Source organism: Bos taurus, chromosome 11, assembly GCF_002263795.3.
Source record: "Bos taurus isolate L1 Dominette 01449 registration number 42190680 breed Hereford chromosome 11, ARS-UCD2.0, whole genome shotgun sequence".
NCBI classification, from domain to species: Eukaryota; Metazoa; Chordata; class Mammalia; order Artiodactyla; family Bovidae; genus Bos; species Bos taurus.
The window spans coordinates 68,926,775-68,944,754 of record NC_037338.1 but is presented as its reverse complement, the minus strand read 5'-3'; the positions used below and the strand labels follow the sequence as shown (position 1 = coordinate 68,944,754).

The window sequence follows — 17,980 nt, the reverse complement described above, 5'->3', positions numbered from 1 at the left end:
TAAAATGTGCACTGCAATCTGCCCCCTGCTCCACTTCCCAAGGGGCTGTGGGTACATATGAAGTGCTGAGCTGGAGAAAGTGGGGGACACGGAACACACCTCACTTACCTCTTTGACCCTATGTAGCAGGGGCTGGAGCCAGTCCCTATTCACCTCACAGTGGCTGTCAAGGAAAGTCAGGGTGGTGCCCTGGGCGATGTCAGCACCCCGGATCCGGGACCGCACCAAACCTGCAGGAGGGACAATCGGCCAAAGGAGTGCCCCCACCGCTCCATCATCCAAGGAGACCACACTGAACACACACCCAAACGTGTCCCCACTCCCTGCCCCAGGCCCACTCAACAGTGCAGACCTACCTTGCCGCTCATTATTGCGTAAGCACTTCACCTTGGGCAGTTTGATGAGCTGTTTGCAGTCCTCGGCTACAAAGACAAGAGGTCACGTGATTGAGTGCCCGGGGCTGGAGGTGAACCAGCAGAGTAGGTGAGGCACCCTGCCTTTCATCCCCACCCCCAACCACACTGCCCTGTCCTGACTCCAGGGTACTGTGGGCTTTGGAAGGTGCTGACTGACCATGGCTAGCCACATACAGTATGGCCTGGTCTCTGCAAGGTGGCTGTAAGGGGGCCTCTGGAGAAGATAGTCACACACTGGCACTTGCGTACTTGCTAGAACACTGCCAGATGGTCACCTGGGGACAGTTCTCCTTTTCTATAGCTTATTTGAAACATGAGGTGGGAGTCTTGTTCACTTTGGTAGGGTTTAGGAAAAAGATGCTGAGAGGCCGGAGAATGGATGAGACAAACTATGGCGTTTCCTTTCAGCTCACGGACTCAATACAGGAGACCCTATTTATCAGGGTATCCCTCCAGTATATCCATCACACAGAGCTGGTTCAACTCTCCAAATGGGGGAAATGTGTGGGGCTGAGCAAGAGACCCATCCTAGGCACTCAGCCTGGGTTGTCCTGGCTTGCCTGCCTGCCCCAGCACTCTTCTGGCTCACCAATTCTTGGCTCTGAACTCCATTATCATAAGTTGTGGTTTTGCTTCACTGGTTTTACCAACCTTTAGCTTCTCTGCTCAGTTCTGGACTCTACGGAGTGACCACAAAGACTTACAGGGGCTTCCTCAGAGCCAGGTACTGCTCTAAGCACACAAATGTATCAACACATTTATATCCTCATATAAACCATATATATGTTATTGTTATCTCCATTCTATATGGAAACTGATGCATGTAGAGGCTAATAAGTTGCCCAAGGAACATAGCTAGTAAGTGAGCCAGTGACAGGTCTAGAATTTGAAGCCAGGCAGCTGGCTTCAGAGGTGATGCTCTAACCACTGAAGCTGTTCTGCTTCTAAGTAAATTCAGCAGTGTTCCCAATCTCCAGCCTGAGTACCAGCTACCTCCCGACACGATGAGTGGCTCCCTGCCTCCAACCCCTTCCACACTTGGGAAGGGAGAGCAGATCACTGAGTTTCAGAACTCAAGTCCGATCTGATCACCCTGAATTTGGTACATGACCCACTTGTGCATAACTCCCAAGCTCCTAAGGCTATCTTAGGTGTGTGGGTTTCCAGCCTTCCGACAGTAGACCCCTGTGTGGTACTGGCTCCTATGTCAAACTTTCAGCATCAAGGCTGGTATGGAAAGACTCCACTCCCTTGGGACTCAGAGCTGTCCCCAGAGGCCATCACCTGCATCCCCTGGTTCATCACTAAGAAGCGGTTCTGCCTGGATGTGGCTGACTGCCTGCAGCAGCACCCAGGCTGTGATGACAGCTCTTGGACAGGAATCAGCACTACCTGATTCCTACACACCTGAGCACTACATACCTGAAGTGTAACAACACTTCTGCAATGATCGTCCCTGTCAAACTGAACACACAGGTATCTGAAAACTCCCGCGTGCCTTTCTCGGGGAAGGTGGACTTGGACTGTGAACCTGGGTGGGACCCAGGTTCTTGGGCAGGATAGCTAGGAGATGGGTAATGACCAGTGGTTGGAAAGTTGGAAGGCAGCTGCTCACTATGTCATGGCCAAGTGATGGGATGTCCCAAAGAGAGAGCCCCCTGTTCCCCAACAAGTCCTGCCATGGGAATGAGAGGAAGAGGGTAGGTGACCTTGGCTCATGCTGGTGGATTATCAGAGCACAGGAGTCGAGATCTCTATTCACGGGTATTGCTTCAGGGCTCGGGGGCTCTTTGAAGGTGCAGTGTCTCTTCAAGTCCAGGAATGCATCAGCAGGTTGGGGGCAGTGAGACACACGCATACACATACCAACCCCATTGCATGTGTGTATAAGTCGCTTCAGTCGTGTCTGACTCTTTGCGACCGTATGAACTGTAGCCCACCAAGCTCCTCTGTCCATGGGATTCTCCAGGCAAGAATATTACCGTATCTTCCTCCAGGGGATCTTCCCAACCCAGGGATCAAACACGCATCTTTTATGTCTCCTGCATTGGCAGGCGGGTTCTTTATCACTAGCGCCACCTGGGAAGCCCACCGACCCCATTAAGAATCTACAATTCAGATCTGGTTAGGTCCTCAAAGACTCATAGCAGAGGACCTGAGACACTGTTTCCCTAACGTAAGGTTCATGTACTTCTTGATTCACAAGGACACTCCATGTCCTCCACACCTACGACAAACCCAGGCTTTCCTCCATCCCCAGGGAACTTGCAGGTTCACCTCTGCCCGCGACACAGAGCCTGGGAACAGACGCTTGTGTCCATAGCACAGGACAACCGTGGTACTTACGGTCATTGCTGAAGTCATCCACTAATATGATTTCCTGGATGAGATTCATAGGGGTGCGGTTTAATATGCTGTGAGATGGAAAGAGGAAAGATCACTGTGACTTCTGGAGTCAAATCTACGTATCAACTTGAGCTTTAAGTAGACGCCATTGTATCTGAAGAATAAAGACTCTAAGCAACCCAAAAACTTGTCCGGTCACATGCTCACCTTTGAGCCACTGGGATACAACTCTGCGTTGTCTTGGTGAATATCACAGCACCCACCTAGCACCCAGAGCTCCAGAGCCACACTCAACAACCCTCCCTCTCCCCGAAATCCTGAATCACACCAGTGACCCAGAATGTGCTGGTTCTCCTTGAAAATATCACTCAGATCACCTTCACTTCTTATGCCTCCATTCTGGTTCAACCTCTTTTGCCTGGTTTTTTAAACACATATTTTAAAAAAAATTTTATTTATTGGTTTTTGGCTGTGCATGGTCTCCTTTGCTGCAGGCAGGCATTCTCTAGTTGTGACGATCAGGGGCTACTTTTCCTTGTGGTGCACAAGCTTCACATTATGGTGGCTTCTCTGGGGAACACAAGTTCTCGAGTGCAGCTGGTTCAATAGCTGCAGCGCACGGGCTTAGTTGCTCCATAGCATGTGGGATTCTCCTGGACCAGGGATTCGAACCCGTGTCCCCTGCACTGGCAGCCTGATTCTTAACCACTGGACCACCAGGGAACAGACCACTGCCTGTTTATTTTGCAGTAGCCTGACCTGCTGCCAGGCCATCCTCCTGTGACCTTCAGAGTGAGCTGTCTGAAGCACAGATCTGATCTTCAATCGTGCAACTTCCCTCACTAACGCAAATAGAGAAGTTGACAAAAAGGCTCCCCACGATCTACACCCCAAACCCTCAGCACGCTCTTCAAGGCCTTTCCCAGGCTGGAGCCAGCCCCCTTTCCAGCCTCCTCACGCCCAGTGCCTTTGTCTGGAGACATCCTGCGTCTTACAACTGAGGCCGGTTCCCCTACTGCTGTCACAGTGTGAGATGCCCCTTGTCTGTTACAAGGACCCATTCAAATGTCACTTCCTCTCTAACAGCTTTCCAATCCACTTAGTGAGAATGAATTGCTTCCTCCTCCGGGATCCCTCAGCCGTTTGTATCTGAAGCTTCCTGCATCTCTCACGGCGGCCTGACTCTGAGGGCTGGTTTCCTGGCCCCTCCAGATGGTCACCTCCCAGGGGCAGTGGCCTCGTCAAGCTACTCTCTGTGTTGCCAGAGTGCAGCTGCACCTTAGCCCATGACCGTTCCCTCCAAGGATGTTTAGTGCACACCTTCTTTGTGCTAGGCACTGCGTACGTGATGCGGATCGAGGGAGACGTGAACCCGGCCCTCAGCAGCTGTGGTCTAGGAGCTACTTACTACAAGCTGTGTGAACTTGGCCAGGTTACTTTCCTGCTCTGTGCAGTAAAGTATTCCCATCCGTGAAACAGGGATAATGAGAGTAGTACCCATCATTCATAGGGCTGTAGGGAGAATTAAAGGGGAACGTTTCTAAAGCATTCAGCACAGCGTCTGCTGATAACAGTGATAAAAAGCTGTAACAATTATTACTGTTTTCTGGATCAGCGGTGGTTTTTGAACTGACTTCATCTCCCTTCCTGAGCTGGGAATCTGTTGCCTCCAGGCAAGACTAGGTTTCCGTGTTTATTCTGAGGCTCAGTCCTGACTGAGATGGCTGCATCCTGCTTCTCTAAACACACCAAACCGTGTGGTTCCTCGGAAACACTCCTGGCCCATGCCACCTGCCACAGGACATCCAGAGCCCCGTGTGTAGTGGGGAGGGGTTCAGATAGGCCTGGCAGAGGTGCTCACCAAGCCCTGTTTCTGGTGAGCCGTCCTTTCAAAGCAAGATGCAGAGACTTCCCAGGAGGAGAACTTCCCCTGGAGCTACCTTTATTTATGAAGCCTTAATTCTCACCATGGCAACTAGAGTGAGGTGGAGAGAGGAACCCCAACCCCAGCCCCTGAGCCCACTGCTGTTGGAAGGTGAACACCCGGAGAGCAGGAGGTGGTGCGAGGGGAACCTCACCACCATCATCGAAAGCAAACACGCCAAACTCAACAACCAGCCCTCCAATCAGAGGGTAGGGGGAGAGGGAGGCAGAGAGAGAAGGAAAACTTGCTGGAAGAATACCCTCTAATGAGGTTTGATTACGGCTGTAGCTTCTCACGCGATCTGCGTCCCCCTCCCCCTGAATCCCTGCCCGCTCTTTGAAATTCAAGAGTTCTCTTCTGTGAACATCAAAAGGTAAATCGCGTGCAGCTCTGCGCTGGTTGAACTGAGAGATGATTAGCGAATAAAAAATGTCCAGAGTGTAAAAAAGGAAGAAGAAGAAAAAAAAAAGAACGAAATTGTCAGCAGTAAGTGCTAATTAGACTATTTCCTGGTAACACCTGGCTGGTTTTTGCTCCTCTAAACAGAGCAATTGGAGTGATGGGGTGGGGGGCGGTGCCGAAAAAGTGGCTCAGGGCTGGGAGGAACTGAGATGGGCAGGGGCTTTGGGCACCTGGGGTGGCTGGAGAAGGAGAAAGGTCAAGTCCAGCCCCGGGGACCTGGCTCAGGTCCCGGGTGGTCCCCCTGGGTCCTCTCTTCTGTACACCCTACCCTCATCCCTGCCACACAGACCCTGGGGGTTTGCACCTCCCTCTTTCCTTTGGTCTTACCAGTTCTCTGTCAGGACACCTCACCAGCCCCTCTGCAGCCACGCCAGTCCTCCTTTCTCTCCATGGCTCGGTTTTTCCCTTACTTCAACCCCACTGTGGCTGTTCTGTGCCCCTTCCTTTCACAGTCTCACAGGGAAGTGGGTGCTCGTCTCACAGGCACATCCCAGTCACTGGAGCCTGGGAATTATCCAGGAAATGGGTTTCCTATCCACAGCTCACTCTCTGCCAGAAGGTAGCTGCCCGCAGGGTCTACACTTTCTGCCCACTGCACCCTAACCACAGCTCCCCCCGCCCCCCGCTCCAGCCCCCCCGAGAGGAGGCTGGTTACGGCAGCGTGGGAGGCCACGCGGCCTCCACCATCTACCAGTGTGCGATCCTGAGAGGGACGCCGGGCAGCTCCCAGCTTTCATTTCCATCTGTAATTACATTTTCCTTGTAAAGGCAGGCGATATTAATACTTGACCTACTTCACAGGCTTTTGTGTGTATGAAATGAGGAAATGTATTTGAAATTGCTTTCTGAACTGCACGGGGCTCTATGCAGGCAGCATTTATCAGACGCTCCATAAATGCCAGCTGAATGAAGACCTGAGGCTGGTTGACAGTTGAGTTTAGTCATTCTGGAGTCAGGCCATCTTGGGTTCAAGTGCTGTGTCTGGGTTCAAGTGCTGTGTCTGTGTATCTGCCATTCACTAGCTGGAGACCTTCAGGAAGTATGGAACCACCAGCACAACTGCCTCAGCCGCAGGAAACACAGGAAACGAGCTTAGCACCCTGCTTGGCACGTAGCAGCCGCTCTTGGAATCTGGGGCTTGATAATTGTGACGATACTGTCTCCCTGGTGGCTCAGATGGTAAAGAATCTGCCTGCAGTGCAGGAGATCCAAGCCCAATCCCTGGGTCAGGAAGATCCCCTGGAGTAGGAAATAGTAACCCACCCCAGTATTCTTGCCTGGAGAATCCCAATGGACAGAGGAGCCTGGCAGGCTACAGTTCGTGGGGTTGCAAAGAGTCAGACACAATTGAGCGACCAAAACTTCATACTTCACACTTCACTTCTGGTTCTCAACGTGTGATCCTGGAGCTAGCACAGACTCATTGTCACCTGGGGACTTGTTAGAAACACAAATTCTTGGGCCCTACTCTAGATGTATTCAGTTGGAATATCTGGGGATGGGGCCCAGGAAACTGTGTTTTGACAAGCCCTCCAATTCTGATGTCCACTCAAGCTTGGGAGCCATGGCATTAGAACCCTACTGTCTTCCTGGGCTGGAGGTGCCTCATGGCACGTGCTGTCGCCCGTCCAGGCTCACTCTGTGCCAGGCATTGTTCCAAGGCCTTTAACCACCTGAACTCCTTCACTCCTTGCCACAATCATCTGAAGCTGTTATTAACAGTATTCCTGTTATGCAGAAAAGGAAACTGAGGCAGAGAGGTGAAGAGGTGCCCAGATGTCACACAGCTGGTAAGGACAGAGTGGGAATATCTATCTGGCCCCAGCATCCAATTTCTTCACCGCTTTAATCTGAGAGATTGCTCCTCTAAATCTAGATTATTACGAAAAGCCACAGCGAGGAGAATCAAGATATAAACTGGCCATGCTCCAGAGCCCCCATGGGAGGCAGGGGGCAGGAGGATGCCCCAAAAGGAAAGAGGAGGCCCTAAGTCTCATAAATATACAAGGACTCGTGGCAGCAGCAGTGAAGAGAAACTGGTGTTCAGGGCTTTTCTCTGTCCTTAAGTGAGAAAAGTGCCCTAACTCATCAAGACCACGACTCTCTCCCTCCCCCTATCGCCCACCCCATTGTGCCTCTGCCTGGCTCTGGGTGCCCTCATGTGCACCTTCCCAGCCCCCTCCCCTGGCTAATGCAGGAACTTGGGCAGGGATGGGCAGAGGGACCAAGGCCTGGCCAGGTGCTGGGTGGGAGGAACCAGAGGGCAGCTCAGTCCTCCCCACCCAGTTCCTCAAGCATCTTTCCCTTGCCAGAGCCTGACAGCAAAGCCATCTAAATTCTAGAGAACTAAAGATGAAAAACGGGCTTCCCTGGTGGCTCAGATGGTAAAGAATCTGCCTGCAATGCGGGAGACCCAGGTTTGATCCCTGGGATTGGGAAGATCTCCTGGAGAAGGGAATGCCTACCTACACCAGTGTTCTTGCCTGGAGAATTCCAGGGACAGAGGAACCTGGTGGGCTATAGTCCATGGGGTCACATGACTGAACAACTTACTCACTCGAAGATGAAAAACACCTTAGAAAAGATCCTTCCATCAATGACAAAAGTGAGACAGGAAGTGCTCTTCATTCAATTCCCTCCCAGTGGCTAGTGATTTATTTGTGTGACAGAACAGGGGATACAAGGGAAGTACGGATTCCCAAGGCAAGTGACACCTGGCTGTGGAAGTTGCCAGAAGTAATCATCCTCGCCTCCACCCCTAAAAGTCACTTCCACTCTGCCCACTGATGATGTTAAGACCATCTGTTCACACCTGGCTCTTGGGCCCCCATTCTGCAGTTTTCATGGACCACAGGGTCTGAGGTGGGAGGCTGGCTCACACTGAAGTTCCAGAGAGGCAGAAAAGAGGTCCTGGGTTCGGCCAGCAAGGCACCCAGTAGAGTGTGGTGTAGCATCTGGCACTTCATGGGGCCTTCTGAAAAGTATGCCCTCCCCCTCCAGAGTGCAGGGCACCAGGGCCTCTGGGGAGGCCCTCCTTCAGGCTGGTGGACAGAGACACTGGGGCAGACCCCTACTGCCCCGGATTCCCCCCAGGAAACCAGAAACCTGAGTCCTGGCTCTTGCACTTCCCAGCTCTGGGGCCTTGGCCTCCATTCACTATGCGCACCCTGACTTCACAGACTCTGATGGGGCTCCAAATGAAGTGAGAGATGGAAGGTGTTCTGTGGACCATAAAACTCAGCATTAATATTAACATATTAATATTATTATCATAAAGTATCATTATTACTATTATAAACCGCTGGAGGAACAGCAGGAAGAAAAAGAGAAATACGTCTTAGAGCTGAAAGGGATGAGTCTGGGGGCAGTACCTGAAGTGCCCCCGAGAACATAAACACAGTGTAAGGAAACATGGGGGGTTGGGGTCCTCACATTATAACAGACCCTAAATGTCCAAGGATAATGTCTTCTTGTGGTAAATGTGACAGAACTTGAAACATGAATGGTATTTTTATCATCATCAATACCAATGTGGCTAACAACATGCCCAAGGTCACAAAGCTAGGAAATGGTAGGGTGGGGACTGGACACAGGTCTTCAGATCCCAGGTGGGGTGCCCCTTTAAAAGTGCTTCAGAGCCATACAGACCCAGGAATGGCTGCTCTAGGCCAGCACAGTTCTCAGTTTTTTACCCCAATTAATCAGGGCAGCTCTAAGCTGAAGGACTGATCTGGATGCCACAGGGAGGGTAGGTAAGACATGAATAGGATACAGGCCTTCACCAACAGTTCACTGATTATGTCTGGGAAAATGCATTAAGTGCAAGAGTTGAGATATGCAGAGAAGGAGCCCAGAAGAGATCCCTGAAGGAGTGTGAGTGTGTGTGTGTGTGTGTGTGTGTGTGTGTGTGTGTGTGTGTGTACTGAGCGGGATGGAGGTGCGTGGCCAGCCTGGAAGGTAGGAAGCCTCTCTCGGATGCTCTGGTGTCCTCATGGAAACATCCGGCAGACATGCCCAGATGCGGCCTTGCATGGCAGGGCAGGCTTTGGTCTGGCACTGTGGAATCACTTTCCTCTGCTCCCCATGGACCTGCTTTGTCTGCAAGGTTCAGAAACTCCATTCTCCCTTCAGCAGAAGCTGCTGCTAAGTCTCTTCAGTCGTGTCTGACTCTGTGCGACCTCATAGACGGCAGCCCACCAGGCTCCATAGTCCCTGTGATTCTCCAGGCAAGAACACTGGAGTGGGTTGCCATTTTCTTCTCCAATGCATGAAAGTGAAAAGTGAGAGTGATGTTGCTCAGTCGTGTCCGACTCTTAGCAACCCCATGGACTGCAGCCTACCAGGCTCTTCCATCCATGGCATTTCCAGGCAAGAGTACTGGAGTGGGGTGCCATTGCCTTCTCCCTTCAGCAGAAGAAACCTAGGTAAATCATCAGTTGAACCACCGCTGAGCCCTGTGCCCCCACACAACTGCACCAGCTCACATATCACAAAGGCAGTTTATTAATCTACGTCCAGACTCACGGTGACACCTGACAGTGACTTGGGACATTTTCTTGTCAAGAGCTGAAGCCTTGCTGGGAAATCAAATTCGAATCAGGCAGTGGCTTGTGGGGTGAATGCAGAAACCAGGGCAGATGGGACAAACAGCTGGCAGGAGGAACCGGTCAGTCTGAGGCCAAGGATAGCTGGGCACCGACAGCTGCCCCCAGAGAAGTGGGAAGCGCCAAGTTGAAGACAGCGCATTTGGGCTGTGCCCTCTTGAGTTTTCAAAGGACACTGTGACCCTACATAGTGGACATGCATCATGAGTGACAGGTAGCGCTGAAGACACTGTCCACCATCAGAGTCTGCCTATTACCGACACCCTCCCAACACCTGGACCGCCCCACCTACCCACCGCCATGCCCATATGGGAAGGAGAGCGGAAGGTGTGGCTTGGTGATGGAAATGGCAAGAGGTTTGGCTGTGCTTGATCGTACTCTTGGCCCACATTTAATCTCACCTCCTTCTCTCTGGGATCAGCTGACCATGTGATGGGCTAGCAGATCAGGACGGGCTGTAAGGGGCTGTGTCCCAGGGATGTGGGGCAGTTTACCCCAAGGCCAGCCCCTTGCTCTGCTGGAAGTGTGACTGGGGGCATCCCGATGCCAACTCCTCCCCCAGAGAAGCTGAATGCCACCTCTGGGACTAGCCTTGCCCTGTCAAGCTGCTGAGAACTCTGAGGTCAGAGTGCAAGGGTTGAAACTCTGCCTCACCGTTGTCAGCTGAGCAACAGTAGGCCTTAATTTAGTATCTCTGATCTCAGTTTCCTCCGCTGTGAAGCGGGCACAGCAGTGGCCAGTCCCTGAGAGCATGAGCTCAGGCGCATCTGCCCTCCAGGGGACTCAGTGACAGTGGCGCCACCTGAGGGGCCAGTGATGCTGAGGACCTGAGTGAGGGGGGCGGCCCAGGTGATGCTGGAGGGAGGGCGGCCATAGGAGGGGCTCCAGAGGAGAGGACGGGGTGAGGCGTGGGGAAGGGGAGCCAACACAACCCGGGTCTTCTGAGAGGCGGGGGAGGCAAGGCTTTCCTGGCCAAGTCTCCAGGGCCCCGACTGTGTTCTAAGGGGAGTTCTGCTGAGGGTGGGTGGTGCATAATGAAAATCCACGCAGGCCACACACAGCGAGAAAACACTGATCCGAGTGAGGGCCTGGCTCTGACTAGGAGCCAAGGGTGGACAGAGAGGCCTGAGGGGGCCTGGGGCTGGAATACAAGGTGACCAGCAAGAAAGTGGACATCAGCTGTTCCCTTTGGGCTGATCTGACCTGCACCACGGTCCCTGGTTGGGGTGCAGGAGGCAGTGGAGGGGCAGGGGCTGGGATGGGCACACCTGGCAGACCAGAGTTCTAACCCCAGCTGAATGCTGGGGGTGGAGGATGTGCACAGCCTCTCGGGGCTCCAGCTCCCTCGTTGGCTGTGAAAATGTGAACTCTTGTCCTAGAGGCCTGTGCGGTGGTTAAGGGCGAGTGCCCTGGGGTCAAGTCCTCTGTGACTCTCAGTGACCTTCCATAAGTAGCCTAATGCCTCGGCCTCCGTCTTTCCTCCCATATAGCAGGATAAAGGCCACCCCCATAGGCATGTGAGGAGTGACTGCCCTAGTGGACGCACACGGAGTGCGCTGAGCAGCGCCTGGCGGGTGCTTAGAAACACTTGAAGCAGTCCCCAGTAAGCAGACACAGCCTCACCGAGGGCCAGCCCGGAGGCTGACAGACAGGAAGGCTCTTACCTGCGGATGGTTCTGAGCAGAGTGGAGCGGGCCTCGTTGTGGAAGGCGATGATGATGCTGGTGGGAGGGAGGTCTGCGCAGTACACCAGCAGGGTGCATCTGGAGAAGGAAAGACAGCCGGACAGGAAGGACTTTAGAGACAGAGCAGACATAAAGGGCTGGAACCGTGGGCATCGCTGGAGTGGATGATGCCTGGTGTCTCGTGGGGCCACAGCTGCACAGCACCATGTAAGACCCCAGAGCCTCACTTGGTCCTATAGCATGGAAAGGAAGCTCTGAGAATGATTATAGCGGGATCTCCTACCAACCTCGGGAAACGGGCTTAGAGTCAAATTAAGTGGATATACAAGCCATTTTTGGGCTTCCCTGGTGGCTCAGATGGTAAAGAATCTGCCTGCAATGCAGGAAATCTGGGTTTGATCCTTGAGCTGGGAAGATCCGCTACCCACTCCAGTATTCTTGCCTGAAGAATTCCAGGGACCGAGGAGGCTGGCGGGCTATATTCAATGGGAATGCAAAGAGTCAGAGACGACTGAGCGACTAACACACAGACCCTAAAGAAGGCTGAGTGCCGAAGAATGGATGCTTTCCAACTGTGGTGCTGGAGAAGACTCTTGAGAGTTCCCTTGGACAGCAAGGAGATCAAACCAGTCAATCCTAAAGGAAAAGAGTCCTGAATATTCATTGGGAGGACTGATGCTGAAGCTGAAGTTCCAATACTTTGGCCACCTGATGCAAATAGCTGACTCAGTGGAAAAAACCCTGATGTGGGAAAAGATGGAGGGCAGGAGGAGAAGGGGGTGACAGAGGATGAGATGGTTGGATGGCCGACTCAATGGACATGAGTTTGAGCAAACTCCAGGAGATACTGAAGGACAGGGAAGTCTGGCATGCTGCAACCCATGGGGTCGCAAAAAGTCAGACACGGCTGAGCAACTGGACAACAACCACAGAACATCAGTGCAGGACTTCCCGCATCCCTGAGGCATTGCACAGTGGCTTCTGGCAGCCGCAAAAGCCCACGCTCAAACTCAGGCTCCGCAGCCCAGTCTATGCCGATCTCGGCCTGCCGAGATCTCACCATGTTCTGGGCAAGCAGCTCCAGCCCACCACACCGTGCTGATTCCCGACCTCCTGCTGCCCCAATACCTACACCAAAATCTGGCACGTTTAAAGAGGCTGAGCCCTAAAACTCGGCATATGCAATAAACCTGTGTCTTGAAAAGACATTCATTTCCCCGTGTCCAGGATCGTTCTGTATGACAATTACATCTAGGGTAATTTGAACTTAATACCTCACTGCAAGTGAAAATTATAGCCCGCAGCCTGAAAATTACAATAATAATGGAAATAAACCCACCTAGTGAGGCCGGTGCCACCAGGGGCAATCCCTGGGCAATGCCGCCTCTCTTTTCTCACTGTTCCAGGGGTAGTAAATGAGGATGTAAATAAGAGATGTTCGGTGAGCCAAACATGTCCTCTGCCTGTTTTTCCATTTCTTTCCAAGTGTGGGGCTTTTGGGGTCCAGAGACCCAAGGATGGACATCAAGAGGACTGTGAGCCCTCTGAAATCATCTGCAAATTTGTATATGAATATGTGTTTGTTTTTTCCCTGGGAAGATCGTTCATAGCATTCAGCAGATTCTCAAAGAAGCCTGTGGACTGAAATACTTAAGAACCTCAATCCTAGGCCAATGGGCCTGACACGCCTTTGGCTTCCCTGATAATTCTGTAAGGGCAAACCCTGAACACAGAGGATCTAAGCAAGGCTGGATGGGCCCCTTTTCCTGCCTTGGAGGCATCCAGCTGAGACACAGTGTGGCCCCACAGGTGCTGGGGGAGCAGAGGGAGGCAGGCCCCTGAATGGGGAGTAAAGAAGGCTTCATGGAGGAGGAGGTGCTGGGTCTCAGGGTGACGTAGGGATGGATGGAGAGATATGGGGTACAGCCTCCCCATCACAGTACAGTTTTTGGACCTGAATGCCAGATGCCCAGGGAAGCAGCTCACAGAATACTGACCCCGGGGGGCCTGGATACCACTGAGCAGCTCTGTGAGATGGTGGGTCAACCACTCGCCTCTCCAGGCTGCTGTCTGCTCATCTGTAAAACAGGACTTGGGCCCACGGCTCTCCTGCTCAAGTTTCTCCAAGCATCAGTAATCAGAAGCTTTGATTGTAGCTGACATTCAATAAGTGTGGTTGATTCGAACAAAATGCTGCAAAAACCATTCGGCAGCTGAGGCTCCACTGTGTAGCTGGACATTCACATTTATTAATACTTTTCTAAGACTCATCTGGAACATGGAGATAAATTTTCAGTTGTAGATTCCCCCCCTAGATTGTGACAATGTTAGGTGCTTAGCTCGACAAATAATAACTATTATGATGTTGAACATCACACTGAAGCCTGCAGTCTCCTCCTCCCATCAGGTGGAGCCAAGTCTTCCATGGGCTGGAAAGGCACCTTCGGTGAGTGGCTCTGCCCTGTCCCGCCATGGGTGAGGGGCACTGGGAAGCAAGAGGGGCAGAAGAGAGCAAAGAACATAGCATCCATGTTAGAGAAAGAAACCTGGGCTGTGACACTGATGCAAATCCTGGATTTGCTGAAAAACTGGCTGTGTGCCCTTGGACATGTCCTTTCTCTTCTCTGACCTTCAATGTTATCACCTGGGAGAAGAGGTGAAGACTGCAGAGAATGCAGGCAAAACATGTGGTATTTCACAGCTGCTGAATAAATGGTGGTGAGAATTATAACTTTTGACTACACAGTGGCTGAACTGTCCCTCCAGGCTACATTCAACGCTTATGGACTAGAACTGCTAACTCAAGAGTTCAGGAAAGGAAGGGACTTGGAGACAACTCAGTCCAGCCTCCTAAGCTGGGCTGAACTTGGTGGCGTAACAGGCCTCCGTGGGCACCTGTGCTGCTGTGCTCCCGGGCCTCAGCCCCCTCCAGCCTCCTGCGCCTCCAGGATAAAGGACACAAGCTCTTCCTGGAGGCAGGGCAGGAGCCCCATGCATGTCTCCTGCGTGCACAGGCCCAGGGAAGGTGAGCTCTAGGAGGGAGGTGCCTTACAGCTCCTGGCACAGGGTAGTATCTTCCTCCCATCCCTGCTCACAGCTTAAGTGCCTGGACTCATCCTTTGTCTCCTCTGACCCTCACCACAGCCTCTGAGAACCTCCACTCCACAGAGGACAACTGAGGCTCGGGATCTTGCTCAAAGTCCCGCGTCTGGTGAGTGGCCGAGATGGGCTGCGTCCAGGTTCCAAGACTTCTAACGTGATATGTGTCCCTAGAATCCCTCTGTGATCTCACCCAGGTAAAGGCGCAGGAGCCTGAGGAGCTGATGCTGGGCAGGGCCCCCCTTCCCAAGCCCTGTGCACAAGCCACCTGCCTGCCCTCCAAGGTCCAGGGGGAGCTGCAGAACCACTTAGGAATGAGCCCCGGGCACTGGCAGCAACAAGGCCGAGGTGCCTGGAAAAGTCCTTAAAACTGGTTGTCGTAAGGACAGTCAGATGGTGCCTGGGCTTTCTGTGAGAGGATCTAAAAGATTAATCAAACAGCTAGATCTATTAGGGGCACCAGGGGAATGGAGACAGCTGCCAACACTGAGATCTGGCGCCGACAGACGGATGAGAAAGCATGTTTATAATTTATTAAAGATTCAGGGGTTTTACTGGAGAGAAGAGCTGTGAGCAGCAAAGACTGGGGGTGGGGTGGAATCGGGAGAGGAAGGGCGGGACCACCACTGTGTGTGCAGACAGATGCCAGCCCGGAGCTGCCGTCCTGACTGCCACAGCAGCTCCTGAATAATGCACGCTCCTCTGAGCTGATTTTCCACGGGTAGTTTCGTTTTTTTTTTTTTTTTAAAGAGTCAACTGACTTCATTTCTGCAAGTTCAGGTGGGTCTCCCAGTGCATCCTAACCATCTATTTCTTGAGTGTTCACCATCAGTTATCCACTGAGGATGCTTCTAGAGAGGTGCTCTGAGATGCTAACCCCCGGCACGGGGTCAGAGCTTCTTCTTCCATCTCTTTCCACCTCTCCACCAGCCAATCACTGCTCTGCTGCCTACCCTGCCTCGTCTCTGCACCTGAATAGGTGCCAAAGCGGGGATGTTAGAAACATACCAAGCGAGGATGGCTGTCAGTTAACCCAGAAATGTAATGTGTGCACATGCCTTCTATTTTATTGCACAAGCTCATTAAACTGACAGTCACCCATAAACAGTGTTCTGATGATCTTCATCCCCATTTTATCATCAGGCAGGAGGGCTCCTGCCGGGCCTGCCCACAATGTGCCTGCTGGGGCTACAACCGTGGTCCTCTGCTTCTTGGACACACGCTCTTCCCCTGTAGGATGCCACCCTTATGGAAGAAAAGAAGTGGTCATCAATTATAAACATTCAGGATTTTATTCTCGAGTGTAAAAGCAGGAGGGACTGACGGAGAGGCAGACTCAGTAACTCTGAAGCAGAGAGGACAGCGTAATTACTGTTACTAATATGTCCAGAACTGACAATCCTCTGTGTCCAGAAGGCAAAATCTTGAAGGGAGGCTCTAGTGTCCCAGAGGGGAGGCTGAGATCAGTTAGAGAAAGGGGAAAGGTCACGCAAAGATGCAGTGTGACACAGTGGAAATCAAATAGGCCTGGGGTGGGACACACTGGGCCAAGCCCTCATCACTTGGGAGCTGGAAAGCAACTGCTGTGATGAAATGATCCGCTTCAGGGAAGGTTTTTAAATGACCATTTAGTGATCCCTGCTCAGGCGCTGTCCTGAGCACCTGCATATTTAATGCTCACAACAGCCCTACAAGTGTAGGGGTGGAGGGTGGAGAGGCACTGTATGGATTTGCTCAGGAGACTGAGACACAGAGAGATCAGGTAACTCACTGCAGCTAGTGAGCCCGGGCCTGCCACACATCCATGTCGCCAAGCCACCACCTCTCCGTGCCGCTGGCAGCCAGCTGTCCCTACAGTGTACTCTGTGCCCTGCAGACTGTGTGGATCGCTGGGCTCACACACCATCACCACCCCAAGTCGCACTTTCTACCGAGCTCTAGAACCCCACAGGGAGGGCCAGGTTGCCTGCCATTTCTGGGTAGCCACAGGAAGACCAGGATGCTGCCAACTGAGCTGCCACAGGAACATCCTGACAGAGGCTCCCTAACACCCAGATGGAGCCTGAAAAGGCAGGGGCAGGGTGACTTCAACGAGGCCCTGGGAGGCATGTGAACCTGTTTTTAAACAGAAAGCTATGGTTTGTCCCTCCAGTTTCCGAAGGTCCAGTGCTCACTCCACAGACCAGATCAGGCATATAAAACAACTGGGTTCTCATCTCCACATGGGCCACTTGCCTGAACTCTAAGGTCACAAAGGCCAAGGGAACCAGGCATAAGATGGAAAGCAGGGGTGGGGGTAGTTTCCGGCAGAACACAGTCCCCAAGGGAGTAATGATCTAGATTCCCATGCAGCTGGTTGGGGCACAGCCTTCCCTTGCTCCCCACTTTCATCTCCGTCCCCCGTGTCCTCCACACGAGCCCAGAAGAGGCCCCACGGGGACCACATCTCCTCCCCATTCCCCTGCCTCCAACACTTCCCCAAAACTGATGTGTGTGACAAAGCAAGGACAAAAGAGGAAGAGCTTTTGGTCCAATGACTCTTCCAGAATGTCAGCTTCCTCTGCACCGAGACCAAGAACACCTACTCCATCCCCAGCTCAGTTCTATGCAAGAAAGTCCACTCTCAGCTAGGAGGAAAAGGAAGAGGACCTAAACCTATGAAACGCCAAATCTGTGACTGGCCTCTAGGTTCCAACTTGACTCTTCGGAAGAGAAAAACACAAGCAGTCTAAAAAGTACGACTGCTGTAAAACCAGAAATTCCTTTTAATCTCATTTCATGGGCAACACTGATACACTGTAAGGCATGAAATTTTTATTTCATGTCAATTTCACTGGGATTTCACATGCAGATTAATTTGTTCATCCACATAAACATATACTGCTCTGACTCCTTGCCTCCACAGCCACTCTCACTTAGTGTTATAGAAATCCCGCATCTCATGAAAGACACTTAAGATAACAGTGAGATCTGCAATTCCCTGACCCTGCCATATTTTGAATTGCTGAGCACGTAATTAAATTCTAGTGTCCTAGGAGGAGAAGGCAATGGCACCCCACTCCAGTACTCTTGCCTGGAAAATCCCATGGACAGAGGAGCCTGGTAGGCTGCAGTCCATGGGGTTGCTGAGGGTCGGACACGACTGAGCGACTTCACTTTCACTTTTCACTCTCATGCATTGGAGAAGGAAATGGCAACCCACTCCAGTGTTCTTGCCTGGAGAATCCCAGGGACGGGGGAGCCTGGTGGGCTGCCGTCTAAGGGATCGCACAGAGTCGGACACGACTGAAGCGACTTAGCAGCAGCAGCGGCAGCAGTGTCCTGGGAAGGAGGTAAATGGGCATTTGTGGACGGAACCTCGTGTCTTGCTTCTAAGGGACAGACTACAATTAAAGTGATGGGATGTCACTTTTGTGATCAGGTCACAAAAGACGGTGACTTCCT

General features: G+C 52.2%; 1 protein-coding gene across 1 annotated transcript in view; it reads right to left on the bottom strand.

Moving 5' to 3' along the window:
- The window catches only part of GALNT14 (polypeptide N-acetylgalactosaminyltransferase 14), a 215,288-nt gene that overhangs the window by 43,222 nt on the left and 154,086 nt on the right, over positions 1-17,980 (bottom strand). Inside the window, exons 3-6 of the mRNA NM_001192732.1 lie at positions 11,417-11,515; positions 2,763-2,830; positions 357-422; positions 109-230 (exon numbers count right to left, since the gene is read on the bottom strand). Coding sequence (NP_001179661.1) covers positions 109-230; positions 357-422; positions 2,763-2,830; positions 11,417-11,515 — 355 coding nt within the window. The remainder of the gene's footprint in view (positions 1-108; positions 231-356; positions 423-2,762; positions 2,831-11,416; positions 11,516-17,980) is intronic.